We start from the raw sequence: 23657 nt of genomic DNA on the forward strand, positions 1-23657 counted from the left end.
TCTTAAAACTTGAAGAAAATCAAACTCCTTGCCACATACACATCCTCCATACACATACGAATACTCTGTAAAATAAGAAGGTCCTCACTTGAAAACTGAGGAGGAGAAAATAAAATACAAATCATGTATTCTCTATGCAATAACTCCTCAAAACTGACCAAGTTAAATATCTGTAATTTTCTCAAAAATTTGAGAAAACCATAATCTTTGCCACATGCACACCTTCAATACTTATATGAACACTTTGTAAGATAAGAAGGTTCTCGCTGGAAAACTGGGAGGAGTTGACCGAACGAATCATGTACCCTCTTTGTAATATTTCCTCAAAACGGACTAAGTTCAGCAACCTGTACTTTTCTCAAAAAATGAAGAACATCAAAATCCTTGCCAAATGCACATCTTCAATACCCATACAAACACTCTGTAAAACAAGATGGTCCTCGCTTGAAAATTGTGGGAGGAGTTCACCGAACAAATTATGTACCCTCCATATAACAATAATTTTCAAATAAAGGGGCACAACTCCTGCAAGAGAGGTCAAAATTGCATTATGAACTAGAATGATCCACAAAGAAGCAACATAGCAAGTTTCAGCTTGATAGGTGACAGAGAAATGAAATTAGAAACAGATAAACCCGAATGGACGTACATGCAGACATCGATGTAACATAATATGTCCCGTCCAAAGACGGGCGTATAATGAATAAGAATTAACAATTTAAATATGGAATTGTCACATATTTTAAGCGGTAAACATGCTGCCGTAGGAGTTGCTCATCTCTGTAATTATACGCCTCTGATCAAACCCCTAGAAGCAATATCAGATATTGAAACATTTATCAAATCATCTTAGTGGCCCAAACAGGCTTCCATAATTTATTGTATAATGTAGATGAATTAAATATTACAAAGCATAAATTGCATCCTGGGAAAATTAATAAATGTACATACTATAAACTATGTTCATTTTTTGCTTACAATACAAAAATAATGTTTTAAATGTTTATAAGAATTTTCAAAGTTAAATACTAAACAATTCTTAGAGTCAACATTCCTTGCATTTTACTGTATTAGAAAATATATTCTTAAAGTTCCATGAATAAAAATAATACAAGTATTTTTAGTATTCTTTTTAAAACATAAAATCCATTCTAGATTTCAAGCTGAGAATTTGAATCATGCACATACTGGACATTGGTTGAAAAGACACATGTCAATCGTTCATAACCTCATAAATTTCTAGTTAACTCTCACATTTCTTGTTAAAATGATAACAATTAATGGAATGATTAGCAATATCTATGGAATAAGCATTCTACAGTCACAATGACCAGCATCCATACTGAGAGTCTTGTGTAAAAACAATGGATTTTTGATAGAAATCATAATGCACTTCTGCCATATGAACACCTTGAACCTGAGATACAGCAAGATGCAGAAGTGTAGATAGCAAACCCTTACAATAAGTACAATAGGTATATTCATACAGTACATAATGACTATTAAGAGAGTGAACAAATAACACTTAATAAAAGTCATAGATCCATCAATTGCCTTCAAATCCAATGCTGGTGAATATGAAAAATTTAGATGGCATTTTTCATTAACAAAATTGTGCTAGATGAAAAATATAAGAAATGACTTATGAAAAATTTAAGATTTACATCATTAAAAAAAATTTATTTTAAATTCGAGAATTTCATACTCAAAGCTCATACAGTACTCAAACTCATGGTCTACCAATTGCAAATTAATAGTATAGCATTGTTGGTTCATGATGGCTGTAAAATGACTTGATTTTGAAAGATCATCTTGTACAAAAATTTGAAAAACTCAGCAAAATTAAGCTAGATCATTTAACTCAAGCAACACCTTTCATATTATTCTTTCATTGATGTCTGTGAATTTTACTGTAAAGGAAAATCAAAGAAGATTTCTGATTACATTTTATACAAGCTTTTAATATCTACTTTTGCAATGCCAAATATGGACAGTCAATTCAAGTATTTTTCTATAGTTTTCTAGTTGTACAAGACATCACTTAGAAAACACCTATTCTACTTAGGCATCGTCTCAAGCCACAGTCCGCATATGGCTCTAGAGGATCGTCCATATTGGCTGTGGTTTGTGACGATGTCTACTTTCGTAGTCACTGAAAATAAACACTGGTGAAACATCTAGGGCACACTGATATTGCTGTTAACAACTCCCTCGTTCACATCAATGATCAGAAGCAAGAAATGTGGCATTTGAAGTAAATTTCCAGCTACATAGAATGCTTGTGAAATATAGAATAACAAAGGTTCTACAAGTTTAATAATATGCTGTTAATCTAAAGCATATGATCCCGACTATGTTGTGAGTACTATACAAACATGTTTTAGCTTTCGGAATTAATGTCCTCGTGATATTCTGTTTAATTCAAAACCAATACTGTGGGAAACAATAAGAAAATAACGGAAATAAATTTGGCTGTCTTTGTGCAATTCTGTTTATCAAATAAATCTAATTAAGAACAAAATATTACCAAAACTGTAATCTCAAAATAAACAAGAGTTGGTAGAAGAAAACAGAGTTCCGACAACAGAGCTTGCTGGGCAAGGTATAATTTGTGGAGGGAGGGGAAGTGATGTGTCGGATTTATACCGTGTAGTCAGCCACTGGCAGATAATGATAGACGAATCATTCCACTAGGTGCGGTTAATGATCCCTATGACCAGAAGCAGAAATGGGGCATCTGAAGTACCTTTCTAGCTATATGGAATGTCCAGGAAAGATAAAATAACAAAGGTTTTACAAGTATAATCTGCTTGCTACAAAAACTTTACCCGATCACTAAACCAGCTTATCTGAAGCATGAGTGGCAGTGAGAGTCCAAGATGCCCAACTCAAAAAAATTAATATGTATAAAAAACAGTATTTGTGTACTGATCATTCTATAAAAACCCAACACAATCTGGGACATGCCAGTCAGATGCAGTATCTGAATCACTAGTGGTTGTGTGCATTTATAAAGGCATCGTCCATGGAAGTTTGAGCCATGTGGAGTAAGCAGCTTCTAAGAGTTGGACCTCCTTATAAACCTGCCAGAAAACTCATCTAGAAAACACTTGTGTGATGCACCATTAAAATCAGGAATGCTTGTATACACACAAATTCTATTGACGAATCTTCCATACAAAATTGAATCATGAAAGATTAATAGCTTATTGAAAAAACACAAAATCTATAAAACTTGAACCTGCAGTTTTCTGATGGTGTCACAGGCACCAACACCAGGGGTATAAATAACAATATAGCTCTCTAGACCTTCAGTCCCAGCAAGCTAAAGAAGGAAAACAAGAACACTGGTTTTGAAAAGGGTATATAAAAAATATCAAATGCTTATGAAATTGAAATACACCACCATTAGCCATTGATGACAAAATGTATATATACATATATATGCATCACAGATTCGAATAGCAATAAACATTTTCAAGGTTACATTTGAATATAGGAGATAGTCAATGAAGCTTCGTGATGGTGCTGCTAACTGAATAAGCTTCAATTCCCTGTAGATTTAATGGTCAAATTTTGTCTTTCCTGTTGTATATTCTGAATAGTTTTTCTTCAGTCATAAGCCTGAAACTGTCCCTGAAATATATCAAAAATAAGAAAAGAATAAACAAGTATTACTTAAAATTGGTATAGTGGTATATGGTACAATTAACTAGCAAAAATTATAATCTAACTGTACCTCTAGTGTGTCAATCTAAAAACAAAAATCATTAGAAGTCATTTCATGCATTAGTGAACTCTAACGATCTCCTCTAATCAAATCCGGAAGTTTAGTGATTTAATGTGATAACTAGCAACCAGAGCCCGGGCTCGGCAATATTTAATAGATCTTCAGTTGTACAGTATAGTAATCACATTAAATCAATAAACTTATGAATATTTATTTAAATTGTGAATAGGTATATCTTGGTCCTTTTCACAAAGATCACATTGTGCATGGTACTTTTGTCATTGTAAGAGAGAATTCAAGATAGAAGGGTAAGGTAGCGGTGACTTGGAAAGTTCAGGAGCTGGCATCTAAAAGAACTTTCCTGTTAGTTTTATTTATATGTGATTGAAGCAGCTGTGTTATTATGTTTGAGGTTTGTGAGAATTTTACATATTCAGCAAAACAGTCACGACTGTAAGCTTGTAGCGATCAATAGTTTAGCATATAATGATTTTTGAAGCTGGTAAGGTAAGATATATTTGGAGAATTTATGAAAATGCAGAAAATTTTTCAGAATTCAACATTTTAATAAAGCTATTATGGTACATTCAAAACTTAGATTATGGATTAAGATCCATTTCTTTGACTAAAACATCTTTAATTCAAATTCTGTTTTGCCTATCTATAAATCTATGATATGATTTTAAAACAATCATGCTATGTACATGCTTTAGAGGTTCATACAAGTAATATTAGTGTGTTTACATCTTGTGGTTTATCTAAGCATACTTTAAGTACCTCTGAAGGAAGTCTACTCTCCTGAAATGTAAAATACCCATATACATGTGAATATAATATATATATTTTTTAAATTTAGCATACAGTTCCTTACCAAAACTTTAACCTGTCTAGGCAGAACAACCTTCATATCTTGAATTGAACAATACTGCATTCAGTGCATCAGTTCCACTTGCTTTTTCTCTTTTGTATTTACAATTGTTTGACTGTGCAAACTTTAGATATTTTACAGGCACTTATGGTGACCTATTAGCTGATCTATTTTTAAAACTCAAGAGTGATGATCTTCTTTCAATATATATGGTGAAACCGGGTTAATCTGACATGCTCCGAGAGATAAAGTTTACGTCAGATTAATCTAGATGTCTAATGGAATTGTAAAGAACATGGAAATGAATTAATTTTCCTAATAAAGTTCTATGCTAGACACCACCCTCATTTGATCCCCCCTCCAAAAAAAAGTAAGTACCCTAATCCCCTTCAATCTGAAAACAAGAACATTTCTGCACAGCTAGATACATTGGCCTATCACATCCTTCAGTATCTAACACTTTCATCAACTGGTTACGGAGAACGGCAGCAGACATTTTTTGAAACAAGAAAGAAGAAAAAGAAGTTAAAGAATAATAAGAAGCGAGCAAAAACAATAAGTCTAAAAAAAATTTTTTTAAGGTACATGTATATACCAAAAGAATATTGTTCAAGATCCATTTCTTCATTAAAACATCTTTACCGCTAATTATAATATATAACAATTTATCAAACAATGGAAAACGGACTATCCCAAATTTGAGAAGCAGTAGATGATATCTGACGGTTGATCACCACCAGTAAATGGACTTTATTTCCAATTCACCATGACAATGCGAGGGATAAAACCTTGACATGTTTCTAGACGGTAGGGGTTTAATTATCATATATATATATATTCAAAACGTTGAAAGCTTGTGGTATGACTTATATGTAAGTTGAATACTACAGAATGCAATATGAAATTCTTTATTTAATCATTATTCTAATCACTGGAATTGTGTACCCTGTAATAGGCCTTTATGATCATTAATCATTATTCTAATCACTGGAATTGTGTACCCTGTAATAGGCCTTTATGATCATTAATCATTATTCTAATCACTGGAATTGTGTACCCTGTAATAGGCCTTTATGATCATTAATCATTATTCTAATCACTAGAATTGTGTACCCTGTAATAGGCCTTTATGATCATTAATCATTATTCTAATCACTAGAATTGTGTACCCTGTAATAGGCCTTTATGATCATTAATCATTATTCTAATCACTAGAATTGTGTACCCTGTAATAGGCCTTTATGATCATTAATCATTATTCTAATCACTGGAATTGTGTACCCTGTAATAGTCCTTTCTCTATGATCATTAATCATTATTCTAATCACTAGAATTGTGTACCCTGTAATAGGCCTTTATGATCATTAATCATTATTCTAATCACTAGAATTGTGTACCTTTCTCTATGATCATTAATCATTATTCTAATCACTGGAATTGTGTACCTTTCTCTATGATCATATCATAATATCAAAGGTATCCAAACATGTGGGGGGCAATACATGTGAAAAGACACAATAGCAAACAGTACAAATAACTTTCATTTAGATGTATTATATTCTGTAAATTGTAAATAAATCTAACAATGTAAACTTTTTTTTCAATTTCTGCCAGAGATTTCAAGGAGTGGAGAGATAGCTTACATGTTTACTAGGCATAATACTACAATTAAACCAATCAAGCAACATGACCTAATTTTGTACCGTATTGAAGAGTTTAGAGATGGAAAAGAAATATATAACAGTAATGTGTCTGATTATTTTAAGTGTGAGCCCCCTTTATTTTAAGATTTCATCAATATATTCTCAACTTGGGAATTATCCAACATAATACTCAATGTTTGCAGTCTAGCCTAAATGTTGATTACAGTCTAACCTAAATATTGTTTACAGTCTAGCCTAAATGTTTACAGTCTAGCCTAAATGTTGTTTACAGTCTAGCCTAAATGTCGCCTGTGAATTAGATACTCCTTATGATACTGACCTCATTGACATCCTGACTGGAGGGCTCCTCGTCCTCATCTTCAGATGAGTCACCGGATGAATCGTCTATAACAGGAGTATCTACAAAATAAATCGCAAAACTGACCGATGGCAGCTCAAAATAAATAGTAAAACTGATCGACAGCAGCTCAAAATAAATAGTAAAACTGACCGACGGCAGCTCAAAATAAATAGTAAAACTGACCGACGGCAGCTCAATGTCCAAATATAACACATTAATGTGATTGTAATTGGTTTAGTCTGTCTGAAAAACCATCATCAACTGAGTCTTCTGTTTGCATTTATTACAATGCTGTTCAATGAGGACATAAAATTCTGGCTAACTCTGAAGGGTGAAGATGACAGTAGGAGCTGAACCTAGGTTAGGAATTTGAAAGTTTTGATGAAGCTGATGTTTGTGAAACACAATCATTTGAGTGTGGCCACATTAAATTGTGGCAAAACTGACCTTGACTGTAATAATGATCTTGACCTTTAGCAATCATATAGCAATGACCTTGACCTTTCCAATGACCAAATATGAAGTCTCTGTGTTGTATAAAGGTTAAAGATACAGACAGATAAAAAACAATGAAACCGATAGACAGACACAATACACCATGGTTTTTACAGCCTAGCATCCTTTTTTTCATTCACTTTTCCACCACCTTTGAATCTATATTTCAAGCAATTTTCAATCACTTTTTGACAATACAATGACATGAATGATAAAAAAACTGACACAATATATTGATTAGATTTTTTTTAATTCAATCAGTTTTATCACTCATGAAATTTCACCCAGCCCTGGTGGTTATGAAGCATACTCAAACTTGAACTCTATACTCCAAAATTCAATTGTGTTTGAAGCACAGACTCCAATGTTGGCAGCAGGCCAAATGGAAATCTTGATTGTTTGATGGTAAAAATAAATACAGGGTAAATCTAAATTTAGCTGGTTTCATTAACTGAATATGATTATTCAATAGCAATTTGTTAAAAATGTGTATGCAAAACTCTTATTCATTCTATTGGGAAGGAGACTGCTGCATATGTTAGGTGACCTATCAAACTTTAATAAAATCTCGTGTGTTATGAATTTGCAAGAAAACAGTGTTATCAGCAGAGAATAGCTTAGAATATTCATATCAAAACATATCATAATTTGTAGGTGAATGAAAGAAAAAGTGAGCAAGCTCACATACCCCACGCCCCTACAATGAATGACAATGCTACACACAATGAATGACAATGCTACACATAATGAATGACAATGCTACACACAATGAATGGCAATGCTATACATAAAATACAACAAATCTTATGCCTCTGCACTATACTGTACTATGTAACTCTATGGCACAACCTAATTAATATGTAATATTGTTCAGAATAGAAATGTAAATTTCAATACAAAGCTGCATCATTTCTTACGACAATGTTGCACAGGTATGTGATATGGCCTGTGGGATACATTCAAAGAGTCTTGGTATAAAAATATTACAATTCTAAAAGTATATCAAATACTGTAAACCAACAATTATTTGCGTGCAAAATTTTTTCAAAGTTCAAGAGAACCACATCTTCTCGAATAATTCTTGCCAGGAACCAGTTCTTTAATGTCTCTTGTATTCATTCAAGACAATCTCGGCTGCAAAAATTGGACACCGTGGACCAGTTCATCAATGGTCATGAAATAGTCGAAGCACATAAAACTTGCTATACAGTATTGTCTTCGACCCAAGCACTCACTTGTTGTGGCCATATTTTATGTTTCAGTATGGCTCAAGATACTTTGAAGTATACTTGAAAATCCCGTTGAGTGTGGGCAGACAGAGATCTTTTTAAAGGTGATCTTAAAAGAGTAAACTTGCCATACAAAATGTACTCACTAGACGCTGGTACTGGTGCCTTTGTGTTGGATAAGGCCTGGTGGCATGTTAGACAAACACGCAATGGTTTAGAAGACTGTTGTGGTAAAAGCCATTTGTTACTAGAGCAGTCCTTACACACTACTATCCCACACTTTCTACAGTGATGCTGAAATTTAAATATCATATTTATATCAATAAGCATATGAATTCTGATTCATGGCTACAATTATGGTTATCTTGGAGTGCTGTGCAATAGCTGTTCACAGTTATCATATTTTCTCAATAATTTATACAATATTTTTTCTTACAACAAATACCTCTCACAACAGTGCGAACATCCACAACCTATTTAAATCTATTAGAATATGAAGCCTTACCCGTCGGTTGATTAGCGTGAACTGGGACTTTTTACAATGCATGCATAGAGTTGCATCCGCATCGGGAACCCAAACAGGAGAATCATTGTCTGTGTTTTGGGTTTTCCCCTCTGTAACATACATGTCAAATGCGAGAATATATTGCAATCCAAGGAATTTTATAGCGGTAATATTAAAAATTAGCCAAAACTAAGTAATATCACAATACAAGGAATTTATAGCAGTAATATTAAAAATTAAAACTAAGTCTCATGTTTTGTGATACTTTCCAATCCTAGGTAAAAAGATATTTATTTTTTTGTCTGAATAACAATTCCTGATAACACCATATGCATTTTCATATTCCCACAAAATGTTAATGAATACAATGGTTGTCCTAAAATCCATATTTTCTCCGATATTGACTGACTCATAAGCACTATCAGTCTTTTAAACGATTCTCTGCCACCAAATCCTTGAGATCTCGCCGAGAAGATCACACAGTAAATCCATGCCTCAAACACAACACAAAACCACAAGTCAATACCCAACAAATGGAACTACTCGATAAATATAAGCTCACGGGCAACATTGCTCACCAGAGTGACCTTGACCCTGCTGTTGTGATTCTTAAAAGATTTTTTTTGTAATCTTTGCTCCCATGAAAATTTTTGACATAGCCAACATAGCCTCATAGGATCATGACACAAGGTCAAAGTTCATGGTATGAAATGTAAGGTCTTGCCATAAGGAACCTATTTTTGTCTTTTCTTGATTATCTCCCCTTTGAAGGAGAAATAACCCTTCATTTTAACATACTTAACTCCTCTTTATCCCAAGTATGGTTTGTACCAAGTTTGATTGAAACTGGCCCAGTGATTCTGGAGAAGAAGATGAAAGTGACAACAGACCCAGGACAAATTTTCACTTGATACTTTGGCTCAGGTGAGCTAAAAATTCAGCAGACATAAACCAACTTAACCACATTTAAAGCACTCTGAAGACCTCATATGTATACATACTCAGAGTTAAAATTACTCCCAATTTATGTTTGTTTAGAGTACACCTCAACTTCAGTAGGAATTTGGAAGCATTACAGTACATCAAAATGATTGGAAAACAGAACCACTGAAATTTACACAGACACTTCAGTCTCAATTAGATCAAAATACCGCCGAGATTGATCTGAACCACGTAACAGCTGAACTTTATTTCTTCTTGGAACATTTGAATGACTTATTTGATCCAATTAACAAATTCAATTCAACTATGAATACTGTTTGCAATAGAAAAAATGCAATGGACCGGACCCGAATTTGAATCCGGCCCCCTGAATCTCTCTCTAGTCAGGTGCTCTACCAATTGAGCTATCTGGCCACCGGCAATCGATGCCAGCTTATTAACACTGGTTCAGACGGTGGCCTTCTATTGCTGAAACGAGTCAACCACCCAATAAATACAACAGCTTTTCTGCTTGTGTTGGACTTAACAGGTTTTTTTTATACCACCAGTTTCAGTATGATGGAAAGCATATAAAAAAATTCTAAGATATCCATCATTGAAAATATACCTCAATTCATACTCTCCAAGTCGGAACCTGCCTCTTTGTATTTGTACGTCATAAAGAAGAGATATTCTCAAAACTTGTGTTTATTCCTTACTTTGTAACTCAACAGAATGTAGCTAAACAACAAGAGGCCCACAGGTCTTATTGGTCACCTGAGTACTAGTTAAAAGTATCACTAGCCCAAAGGGCTATGAAATCTATAATGATTTTCCTGTTCTGAATATCTACATTGTATTCTAATATTCAGTAACAGAATAAAACAAGATGTGTTCTTAGAATACAAATGCCCCTGAAAGTGCCCATACTGATGAAAGACTTTACATAATAAAATACATTATATTAACACTTTGACTATTTTGGACCTGCCCTCTGGTTATGATGTTACATTAACACTGACTATTTTGGACCAGCCCTCTGGTTATGATGCTACATTAACACTGACTATTTTGGACCAGCCCTCTGGTTATGATGCTACATTAACACTGACTATTTTGGACCCGCCCTCTGGTTATGATGCTACATTAACACTGACTATTTTGGACCAGCCCTCTGGTTATGATGTTATATTAACACTGACTATTTTGGACCAGCCCTCTGGTTATGATGCTACATTAACACTGACTATTTTGGACCAGCCCTCTGGTTATGATGTTACATTAACACTGACTATTTTGGACCCGCCCTCTAGTTATGATGTTATATTAACATTGGACCCGCCCTCTGGTTATGATGCTACATTAACACTGACTATTTTGGACCCGCCCTCTGGTTATGATGCTACATTAACACTTTGACTATTTTGGACCAGCCCTCTGGTTATGATGTTACATTAACACTTTGACTATTTTGGACCAGCCCTCTGGTTATGATGTTACATTAACACTGACTATTTTGGACCCGCCCTCTGGTTTTGAAATTCACAATTTTGTTACATCCCTGTCTGCTTTACTTAATTATACATTTACCGGTAGTTTTTATACAGTTTCAGCAATATTAAAAAAGTCTTTCAAATGATAAAAGACAATATTAATCACTATGATAATTTTGGCCCCACCTTGGAATAAAATCCCTACCCCTGTGATCATGTCAGAAATTTAAAAGACTCCCTGCTGCTTCTAAATATCTATTTAGTTTCAATTCATTATTAACATTAAAGAATATTTTATTCAAATGTTTTATTCATAAACACTATTTACCAAGTTTGGCCCCACCCTGGAGTCAGAACCTTTGCCCTGGGGATCATGAAATTTTTTTTGGTAGCTCTGCCTTCCTGCTAGACATAACTATGCCTTTAGTTTTTTTTTATGTCTCCTTTGTCTCAATAAGAAGTTAAAAATGTTCTATTATTAACAGACGACGGATGGTGACGAATGAAGACCAAAAGCAATAGGTCACTTGAGCGACTCAGGTGACCTAAAAATCTTAGAAAAAAAGGATTTTACCAACTTACGTTTAATAAGGAGATCATCAACACATTTTTTGATATGCGACATCCACTGATGTTTCTCTGTTGAAGTAGCTGCATAAACGACAAAGGATTTACTGGGACTAATCAACTTCCAGCCATTCCGTAAAGCTAAAGTAAACAGAACCATAGGCATCACATAATCATTCAATGCATATTGTAAAAATAAACTCACCTTGCATCAGAAAAATTTAAAGATGTGCATTTATTAGAGAGCATTAGTGTTCTAATTTCAAAACTAATATAATATAATGATACTAATAATGAAGAGAACATCTAGATAGAAAAAATAAGCTGCTTCTACTAATTATGCAGAAATCATGTAGTCATGTGACTGTATCATTTTTCATTTCTATGACTTTGTCTCCATCAATTTTGAAATACATGTATAGGAATTTCAAATTAAAGTCAATGGGAGCAATTTCCAGTTTGTGGTGAAAATTAAATACATGTACAATCGCACCTGTCCTTCAGGCCACCTGAATTGAAAGACCACTTATTATGTGTGGCTAATTTGAGATCCAACTGAATTTTTTTTACTAGCTATCTTAACTGTTGTAAGTGACCATCAATCTTATGCGGTCAGCAGCCACTGTTTTAGGGTCAGAAGTCATTTGATTAAAGTGGGCCGTCCTTAATGAAATGACTTGCATTTATCAACAGAGAAATGACACAATATGTGACTTATTTTGAACACCAGATTAGATTCTAAAAAGACTTACTGATGATTGTTGTAATGAAATATAAAGCTGTATGATATGTATCTTACATAGGAGTCCAAACTAAAATTCCGTAAAATCAAAACCTGCAATTAAAGGCTATCCATCTCCAGATGCCAATTTATTCACTCACACAAGTGGTTTTTTAAAACAGATTTTACTGTAGCTGCATAACATCAAGGAACAAGATGTGTTTGTGAAACACAAATGCCCCCAATAATGGCCAATTCCAAAGATGACCAAGGTCACAAGGGCAAATATCTTGGTACCAGTAGAAAGATCTTGTCAAAAGAAATGCTCATGTATAATATGAAAGCTCTAATATTTACCATTTAGATGTTATGACCAATGTAAAAAAAAATAAAAGTAAGTTAAATGTCAAGGTCAAAAGGTTTAATACCAACGGAAAGGTCTTGTCACAAGGAACACTCATGTGAAATATCAAAGCTCTATCACTTACTGTTCAAAAGTTATTAGCAAGGTTAAAGTTTCAGACAGAATGACAGATTTACAGAATGACAGACAGGACAAAAACAATATGCCCCCCCATCTTCGATCTCGGGGGCATAAAAACACTTAGGCCTGCTTCTCTCTATTACTTACAGCTTTGGTTTCAGACAGTGCAAAATTTGGATCAAACACTTTTCAATTGAACATCTGTTAATTACGATTCATGCAATACTTTACAATCTAAAGGTTCAATTCTCTCTGACAGGAAAGACATTTTTAAAATTTTAAAACTGCAGGATGTAAGTGCATGATAACATATGTGTTTTAAAATCATTTAAAAAGAAAAGGAATCTGGTTAATAAATTATGTCTTGACTGATGGAGCTTTAAAACTCATTTACAATAATACCTTTTAAATGAATCTGGTTTGTAATGAGGCTAGTTTTCGTATCCAGCAGCCTCCTTGATTTGTCAGACTTTTTTTGTAACTTTTTCATTATACTAATGTTTTAGTAGGAAATAAAAACATTACACGTGAAACACTTTCACTTTTTGACTTGATTTCTGAGTTCAGAGTGGACATTTTGCGGGGGTAGCTGAAAACCTGTACATCTACAGAAAGGTAGATAGGTAAGGCACCCATATGTGTCCATTTGCATTGCACATGACATGATATAGGTTGCAATAGTTTTAATGCTGTAAAAACCATAATTTTCCAAACCAAAGAGTGTACATGTTGTTTTTCTCCACGATTCATTACTTACCAGATATAACAATAGGCACCAAAACTTGACATTATCCAGTTGCACTCTCTTAAACCATTTGACATAATTAATATTTATGTGCATTTAGTACCAGAATACATAATACATGATCAGCATGAACTTTTTACATATAAAATAACAAATTCTCTATCAGTACCCTACAACCAAATCAATAATTACATGCAGGTGAACATCAGTATCTCAAATACGGGTTATCTTGAATACCCCACTTATGTTAAAGCCAATTGCCTGTCCTTTTCATGTTCCATATGTATATGTATAAATGTTTTTTCTTCTCAAAATCCTAATTTTACCCAATTTATTTTGAAGTACAGTCAACATACCTGGTCTCGTTACCTCACACGTTCTTGCCTGCAGCTGTTCACATCCATTAAAACTTGCTGTTACAAATTAACCCCCACCCTATACAAAGTATCTGTGTAGTGGTAATTCATATGACAGTTTGGGTGTTTAGTGCAGTCTTTGACAATAAAATAATTATATATTTACAGCTAATTATAAATATGAACAGATTTTCAAAGCTGTATTGTAAATATCAGAAGACAACGCAATTGTTACTTATAGTGGAAGTGTTACGCATCAAATGAATGTATACAAATTAACATTGGGGAAGTAACTGGAACAAAATTGGAAGACAACTTTTTGAACCCCTTTGTCAGACACCCCCCCCTTCCGACTTTGAGATACAGATATTCAACTGTATAGATAGTATAATAGGAGGAATGTGAGCATACTAACAGAACACTACACAGCAAACTTCAATCACTCAGTACCTGTTTTGCCATCTTTTGTGTAAAATGGACCTTAAAGGGACAAATCACAAAGACTTGTACACATGTGATAATATCAAAGCTATTTTAACATACAAGTTTTAAAACTTTTACATGACAGTAACATATAAACTATCAGGATTTTCTGTACAATGCTATATTGCTAAAATGTTCAGTATTAGTAATGGAATGTGCCCATGTCTATACATACTTCCTTCATCTTGAACATCTTCTAATTTTACATCTTCTAAAGATATCACATGTTGCTGGTTATACTGTGAAGAACAAAAGCATGCGAACATGTAATTGTCAATAAACTGAAATGCACCACAATACAGAAAGATATGCTTAGTCTTATTTATTCATGATCACAACACTAAACCATGTGGTCACTCAACTCAAAAGAAATTGGAGATTTCTGTACATTTTAAAGAAAATTGTGGGGAATTAATGTAGTGAATTTATATTCTCTGCTAGAGGTTATTCAGTTCCTTTGTTGTTGTTTTTTTAAAGAGGAAATACAGATAGTCTTGCAAAGTTTCATTGCTTGGTAATCATAAATGTATCAAACTCGAAATATATCACCTCAAAACCATTTTACTTTAATGTGACTTGGTGATCCTGACCTTTGGTCAAATGACTTAAAAACAATATGAATTACTCTGACAGGGGCTAAGCCCGTTTTGGGGCCCAACTCTGTGACACAACAGAGTTTGGGCCCAAAAAGTGCTTAGCCCCCTGTGGAAATACTAGTTAATCACAGAGGGTCTTCATGTGCAGTTTTTCAGGTAATGCTCAAATACTATAGTAGATCTCACCCAGAAACCATTTCCTATAATACTTAACTTTACCAATTTATCCTTTAATTTAGTAAACAAAAGGGTCATCAATAAATTCTTTACATTAAGTTTCAATGCTAAAGCTGAAAATATATGTATAATATATCATCCATTAAACCATAGATAATTTCTTTCCATTGTGACCTGGTGACCTTTGAATTCAAAACAATGGGTCATCCTTCAGTCACCGAGATTTTTTTTTAATTCAACCTGGTGACCTCTATTGTCTCTGACATGAAAAAAATTTAGAGGTCATGGTCACCAAGTCAAGCTGAATCCATAGTGATGATTTCCAAGTGATGTCTCAGATATTCGACAAAGTTTAGCTATGAAACTTCTATGACACGTGAAGAGTCTCAATGACTTCAAACACAACAGTATTCATAGTTTATAAGGAGAGTCGCCTTAATGAATTTCCCCTTTTGAAAAGCACAAATTTTAAATATAAAACATAAAGTGGGGGACATCTGATAATTTCTGATAGGCACGTATTCTCTCCTTCAATAAACTGCTTCTCCTACAAACCCACCTTTTTACGGTTTATGACAATGTTGCCATACACTAGAATGTCATTAAACAGGAAGAACTGTCGAGGTTTGGGTTTCTTTCTGCACATTTTGGTTAAGACTCCCTCTCCTACTAACGCCCGACCTGGTACATTTAATGGCTGACAGAAAGAGAGACAAAACAAATGACTGTAATGTACATGGATAACACTACATAATACACTCATGTTTTTCAAAACATGTTTTTTTCCTAAATTGATGCATAAAATGATAACTATTTAAACAATCTAAAACAGTCAAAACTTCATGTGGATGTACTGTACAATAGGTCAAGGTCTTATTAAAGTTAAATTTGAATGGAACTCTCATGTAATACAATCACCTGATTTACTGTACATTATTCACATCACTTTTCTGTCACATTCAGTTACAATTCAATCAATTTTTTCTCTCTTAATCAATTATGTATGTACTGCAAGTACATATATAGTCTCACTGTACAGAGTGGTAGAATCTCAAGTTTTGTGAACTTTGTACACAAGATTGAAGTTGATAAAGGAAGTGATGACATGTTCACATGTAATCTCTGTGCCCCTCTCATGTTACTATGAAACACTAACACTACCTGCATACTTCCTGTTTCTGAATCCCATAAAAGGAACTTCACAATACTAACTTGATGGGAATTTTTTTTTGGCATGAATCAGTCAGATTGACTCAGAGTTCATTGCCACTACATTTGTTACAATTTGTAACTGTTTACTTGAATGCTTTCACTTTCCAAACATGCATGGTTTATCAAGGATTGACAAAGTCGTAATAGTAGTAATAATATCAATAATAATTTTGATAAACCTGACAAAGCAAAATCACAATCATAAATTTCAAAAAATGTGAATGATTTCCATCAAATACATCTTATCCATAATTCTAGCTGATTACGCTAGATTACTATATTACTCCTACTTTTATATGTTGAAATTGGTGCTAATATGAGAATTGACTCACAGAAAGGGACTTTTTCAAACTATTATCAAAGATTATACCTGTCCTGAAGCTCCAAAACATTGCTCCACATAGGCAATACGCCGACCATTGGCCTCAGAATGCACTGGAAAATTTAAGATACGAAAATATTGAAATTATCTCACTATCATACAATCTTTCACGTTATGAAAGGGTTACATAATATATAGGAAAATTCTTTAAATATTTTATTAACAATAGATATAAGAGTACAATCTATCAAATTCATATTTATCGTATATATTCGCCTATAAGACAAAGTTTTGGGATTAAAATTTTGGTCCAAATCTCTATGTCTGACGAATAATCTTAATATAGGCGAGTCCTAAAAAGACTGGTACTTTTTCTTGACTGCGTAAGGTAGTATTTTTTATACAACTCCAACGATTATTAAGATTATCATTGACAAAGTCTGGACATATAATTATGGATTCTAAGATTATGCATAAAGTACAAGTAGTTCCATATTTTATTTATTTTATTTTATCTAGAGTGTATATTATTTATTTTGTAAATTATTTACATAAATAATTCTTTCAATAACTTGACTTACTGTAAATCTATTGTTTATCGCTAAAATTGATTTGCGAACCTGATTTAATATTGAAATATTTCAAACAACATCTAGAATATTTTTGATATATTGTTAACATTGTTAAAAGATAATGTAGAATATGATTCTTGACTCTATTAAAACTCTATTGTTTATGAAATTAATCATGTCCCATGCACACAGTTTCTCAGGACCAAAATTAATCATGTCCCATGTCACAGTTTCTCAGGGCATTCTCAGTAAACATTTTGTCAGGCAAGGGCTACAGGTAATTCAGAGACAATAATTGTGTAGGTACATGGACGAAAAATTAATCATGATAATTGCCGATAATGGATCAAGTATAGTGTTGAAACCTAAAACAACGGATATGGCTGTTGAGCATGCACCTTGATGGAGCTGATGGTGACCACAAATTCCTTTCCTGTCCTAGCTGTGACCACAGGCACTTGTTTCTGTAAATAACTTACGACCTCTGTTATTATTAGTATTAGTATACAGAGGTCGTAATTAAGTCATTTACAGAAACAAGTGACTGTGACTCAAAGTGACAATTATTGCATATGGAATTATGTTAACTTATATGTATTGATATGCTCGGTAATAGTAACTGTGAATATTTTTATTTTCAATAGTTGCTCAGTATTTATCAAATAAAATTATAGAGCAAATTTTTATTTTACTTGGGAAGATTTACAAAAAATATACAAGGTAGAAAAAAACAGTCAAGATCAATGTTCAAAATATATACATGTACAACAAGGGATAAACAAATAACATGGACAAAATGGTTGCTGTTTGGTTTGTTGAAAATAAAAGGTTAGATATCAATGTCATACTTGAACAAATTAAGGCAAATACATTAGAGTATTGATATGAAATTGATTTGCTGAGAAAAAAGATTAAATATCGGTGTCATTTTTCAAAATATTATTTGAAAGAGGTAAAAACATCAGAGCATTGATTTGAAATTGTCAACCGATTCTGACATAACGTTGTACTGACTTATAAGCAAGTCAATGACAAATCCTTCCAAAACAGCCTTTAAAAATACAACTGGCTTACAGGCGAACCAATTTATAGGCGAGTATATACAGTAAGTATCGTCATGGAGTGTGGAACCAAGTGTGTTCATCCCATGACCCCTAGGGTCAGAATAGGGGTTGAAAGTTCTACATAACAAGAGGCCCATGGGCCACAAGCTAACCTGAGTCACCTTGGGCCTGCCATTTTTTAGCTGTTGTGATTTGCAAAAGATTTTTTCATTGATCTTTATTAAATTCCCATGAAAAATTTTGACCCCAACTTATCCCCAAAGGATCACAACATAACTGAATTGAATTCACATAACACATAAATATCTCAACACCAATATGACTAACATGATATTGCTGTTCTGGATAAGACCATGGTCACAAATCAAAATATGATATGAAAGACCTTGCCATAAGAAATCTATATACAAAATACGAATCTATCTTAAATAGTTGAGGAGATGTTGAATAGATCAGGTTTTTATCAAAAGTAGATCAAATTTCCTGGTGAAGATCTAAACGTTAATCAATGTCTTGCCATAAAAATCTATACACAAAATATGAAAACTTTTCCTTAAATAGCAGGGTTTGACACTAAGGCACATCCGACCGACAGAGTCTACTAAATGATAGGTCCGGTCGGGTAAAATGTCGATTTACTAGTCCGACTGGTCGTGTTAAAAAAATAAACAAGAAACTTTACTTTAAACCGTAAGATATTTTATTCTTAACTAAAAGAAAATTACTGTAAAGAGTTTGCAAGCAATCTTGAACCGTGTGATGGAATAATCTCTATTTTTAGTTCTAATAAATAAGTCACGGTCGGGAGTGATGTTTTACGACATTTACTCGATGTTAATTTTAAACGGTTTATTTGAATTGACTATAATAAAGTGTTTATCAAGTCAATAAATTACATCGTAAACAGCTATTCATCGGTGTTGACATATGTGCGGGAATGTCTCTATATTTAAATACGACTTCTCGTCCTCAAGGAAAGACGTCCCAGGAGAAAAAAGAAAAGGTTAGGAAGAAACAAAGCAGGGATTATGAAAAAAAGCCGGTTGAGGTCATTTTATACTAAATAGACTAAAGAATATCTGTGCCGGGTAGAATTTAAAGAAACAGAAAACGTGTTTGAAAATCAAATGGAATGACGAGACTTAAGATATTTTTGAGACAGTTAAATACGTTTTGGTTCAAACTTAACGTTTGTCATTTAAATGAAGTATTTAAATATGGAGAAACTATCAGGGTTTTTTTCTGGAAAGTTGGTCAGGGCTAGTGGATATAAAGTCAGGTCTAGTAAAAATCATTTGAAGTAGCCCGACTGGTCTAGTGCTCAAAAAAGTAAATGTCAAACCCTGAATAGTTTATGATATATTGATAATGTTAGGTTTTTTAAAAAGAAGTAGGTCAAGGCCAAAGGATTGACAATATCACCAATACATGTAACCCCCCACCCCGAGAGATTCCGAAAGCCCGACATCAAATAAAAAAATATGAAAAGATTGAACTAAAAGTTGTACTTGTCTTAGGAGATGTTTAACACATTCGACCTGTTTCTTCAAACCAATTTCATTTGAGATTTGGTGACAACAGGTGTCCAATTTCCAAGTTATCCCTTGTCAGATATCTATATATAGATTGAGAACAAAATGGATAAATGTAACACTGCAGCTGCTCTCTCTAATTTTTTAAATCACAACTCTGATTTCGTCAGCCATTTCTTAACTGGTCCCATATTGTGACAGCTTCTCCCAAGACCAGTTAACGTAATCCTGGGACAGAGGGCATGTTGAAAATGGGTTTAAGCAAGTAAATGTTGATTTCCTTATGACAGTTTTGTGCATTACTGTTAAATGTTTGAAAATAACTTGTCTATTGCGTAAATCCAGGCACATCTGAGTCGGAAGGTCGGACGAAGCATAAAACCGTCACCGACTCCGGCATTTACATGTTTTCCAGATTCAAAACATGAATGCTTGCGAAGAGAGGTCGATGAAGGCTATGCCTCTCGACTTTTCTAAAGAGAAGACATGACACTGAAGCTAGCCACATTGCTGTATGTATCAAAATATTACAGTCAGTTGAATCTCGCTAAAAGTGCACATTTAATCATAATACTATATGCTAGAGATTAAACATGATGATATGTTTCCATATGCTTATGAGATTAAATATAAATCTGATCCAACTTCAATGTTCGATTTTGTACATCCCTTACAAACATACAACTTTATTTGAAATCCTTTCATTTCAATAAATAAAAAGTCCAAATTATTGGTCTTTAAGTATCCATGTTCCACGAACAGGGAAGTTTCTAGTATATCGGTCCCCAATAGTATGCGACTGTACATGAGCAGTTATTCCCCTTGCCGTTGCTAAGTGGACTGTAAACACACCGCCATTTGCATTTTCGCCTCGGAAGCTGAGAGGTGAAACTCGCCAATGTTTCGTGAAATAAAATTGATTAGAAAGCCCAGCAGCGATTGAGCGTAATTAAGCGGGGGCTTGGGGGCAGCAGCGCCCGATAAGTGAAGGTGATCATGCGAGTCTATTATAGATTTTAAAGAATTTAAGCAAGGATGTTGGGGGCAGCCCCCATTTCGGAAGTATCCGTGGGCTAATATGTCGATTAAAACGTTTTTAAAAAGTTTCCCCCCCAATGTTACACTTACTAGAATATTTTTCATAAAATAGGAAGAATCAATATTCTTTCTCAATCCCAGAAGAAATTCAGTTTGCTTTCATCAACATCATTGACGGTAATATTCAGGAGAATTATGTAAGATAATGCACACGTCACAATATTCCTAAACAACGGATTCTATTGATTTTGGAAAATAAAAGTACGTCTTTTTGCATTCTAATTTCATTTTGAATTAAAAAAATTGTGTTTTAAAAACCAGTTTTTAAAACCTGTTTTTAAAACTTCAATTTACACAAGGAATTAAATTTTTGGCTTAATTTTACGATTTTTTGCCGTTTTAACTATTTTACCGATTGCTCACGCAATATATACAGTGGATATACGCGTATATACAGTCTTTTGCCCAGTTCCGGATCATTGCAAGTTCCGAATCACGTTGTAATTATCATTAAAAAAATACTTAATTAATGAAATGATTTTTACTTAGAAAGGTAAATCACGTTGAAAATGATTACTGAGGGATACAAAACTATAGTAATTTTTATCCAACCCAGGTTTATTACTTGTCACATTTCTTTAATACATTAGGACTTCGACATCTGGTCACTTACACGCTTGGGAAAAAATCGCGCTGGAGGGAAAAGTTGTCTGTAACTAAAAAATAACCAAGTTTTCTGCACAAAAAATAAATGCATTTAATTGATATATATTTCAGCAAATGCATCAATAAATATTTCTTCAGTGAATGCATTATTGTAGTTGAGATGCCTTACCAATAGACACCATCTGTTTGTCCAATTCCGGATCAGTCGTGTCAACTACTGTCATATGCGACTTGTTGAACTTACTTTTAAACTTTGAGCAATATCTCAGTTTACATTAAATGCACTGTTCGATTTGTAGAAGTAGTGTTAGATATAATACGCACACATTTTTTATATAAACACAATAAACTACTTAAAGTTGTATGGTCCGAATTACAATATTTTTTTCCATCTCGTAAAAATGCTATTAAATCATCGCACGTATGTAGTTATGAGACTGTACGACATATCATAAATTAATTCACCTGTTTTAACCCAAACAATTTGATTTTAAATTTATGTTTACAAATAACCGCGTCACTCTGCCATTTCAAGTGACAGTCACGTGACCAGTTCAAACTTTCAAATCATCGCTGGTTTTATCTGAGTAAAGCTGTGTATTTTGTTATAACAGTGCCGTACCATAAGTTTAATAGATATAAAAATATCAAATACCTCTTAGTAATTCGTTGTTTTACGCTCTTTCAGCCTTAAAACTAGACAGTTGCATATGAGTTAATACATCATGTTGGGATTCCCCTGATGTGCGTGGGTCTATTTATAGACATCTATTATGGGATGATTTATATATGTAGCCACTATATTTACTTTCTAAATAATATTCGCACTGTTTTCTTTTACATGCAGATGTTTTCAAGCATGTAATTAAGGGAAAGTTAATAACTTTATAAAGTAATTAATCTGCTTTAAAGTAATTATGTACAAAAATAATGCATGAATCCCCCCCCCCCCCCAGTAAATACATTTTAAAATTAGAAAATCCCCCCCCCCCATTAGAAAATCGGGACAGTAAAAATATTATGTATTGCATCTAGATTTACATCTTCAAATTGCTATTTAAAAAGTATAGGCCTACTGTAGTCAATTCAATTTTAAGCATATTAATATACATGTATGACTGTATTATTTTTTCTTCCCAACCCCGCCAACTCCACAAGAAAATGCCGAAGGATTGTTATCCCAGGTAGATATAACGTTAAATCATAACCACACTCAGAGAAAGATAATTATTAATGTTGATTAAGAGAATTTTGAATGCCGCAGTTTTGGCTATGTCAATGCCTAAATGTGAAGATTTGAATATTGTCCAATATATATATAACGTCAATAATGTCAAGATTAATTTAAAGTAGTGTTTGATTTGATTTATACAAAAACTAGGTATATATTAAGCAAAATAAACATACACACGAACTGATTTAAAGTTTCGGACCGATTGAAAGTCGGATCGGGTCAGTGAAAGTTCGAATCGGCCTGTAGTTGTTTCAAACATCCCCGTGAATGTGTACTAAACCGCCTTCGGCGGCACTTATTTTAACGCCATATTTCGGGGACCGGTATACTAAAAGTGTACCCAAAAACACGGTATTAGTCTATTCATATTCTTTAAAATGTAGGCCTAATAAAAAGATGAAATAGGCTATCAGTCTCAAACTTTTACTTTATAAATAGATTTTTAGTCATCAAATGTTCTTAAATACCATACCCCTTATTAAATCTTAATTACAAAAAACTTTGAATTTTAAGTATAATCAAAGAGACGGGAGTACAGAAAATGACAAAATAACGTTCTGAATATATACATCACAAAAGATAAACACTTTCACCCACCCAATCGATCCACCATTTTCATGCCATAAGGATAACGAACCCGAGA

At 33.5% G+C, this 23657-nt stretch overlaps 1 protein-coding gene across 11 annotated transcripts; it reads right to left on the bottom strand.

Moving 5' to 3' along the window:
* Window positions 1-849: 849 nt before the first annotated feature.
* Window positions 850-23641, bottom strand: LOC125646612 (pleckstrin homology domain-containing family F member 2-like). 11 transcript variants are annotated; one of them, XM_048873008.2, is made up of 11 exons: window positions 23612-23641; window positions 16957-17021; window positions 15934-16071; window positions 14777-14840; window positions 14569-14598; window positions 11828-11953; window positions 8832-8941; window positions 8473-8620; window positions 6582-6661; window positions 4508-4528; window positions 850-3636 (listed from the first exon to the last, which is right to left on the bottom strand). In XM_048873008.2, exons 1-11 carry the CDS (start codon window positions 23631-23633, stop codon window positions 3613-3615), a joined length of 828 nt encoding a protein of 275 aa, XP_048728965.1. In that variant the 5' UTR covers window positions 23634-23641; the 3' UTR covers window positions 850-3612. The 11 variants fall into 11 exon arrangements, with proteins under 11 accessions (XP_048728965.1, XP_048728969.1, XP_048728968.1 ...); XM_048873012.2 differs by lacking the exon at window positions 14569-14598; XM_048873011.2 differs by lacking the exon at window positions 4508-4528.
* Between the last annotated feature and the right edge of the window lie 16 nt (window positions 23642-23657).

This window comes from Ostrea edulis, chromosome 6 (genome assembly GCF_947568905.1).
Source record: "Ostrea edulis chromosome 6, xbOstEdul1.1, whole genome shotgun sequence".
NCBI lineage: Eukaryota > Metazoa > Mollusca > Bivalvia > Ostreida > Ostreidae > Ostrea > Ostrea edulis.

Bases quoted from the DNA above. Each gene is read 5' to 3' on its own strand.
- LOC125646612 (XM_056140994.1), bottom strand. From the start codon at position 23,633: ATGAAAATGGTGGATCGATTGG. The intron at 17,022-23,611 runs GTGGGTGAAAGT...TAAATTTTCCAG, and splicing joins GAAAATGGTGGATCGATTGG to TGCATTCTGAGGCCAATGGT. The intron at 14,599-14,776 runs GTATGTATAGAC...TGTCCCTTTAAG, and splicing joins AGATGTTCAAGATGAAGGAA to GTCCATTTTACACAAAAGAT.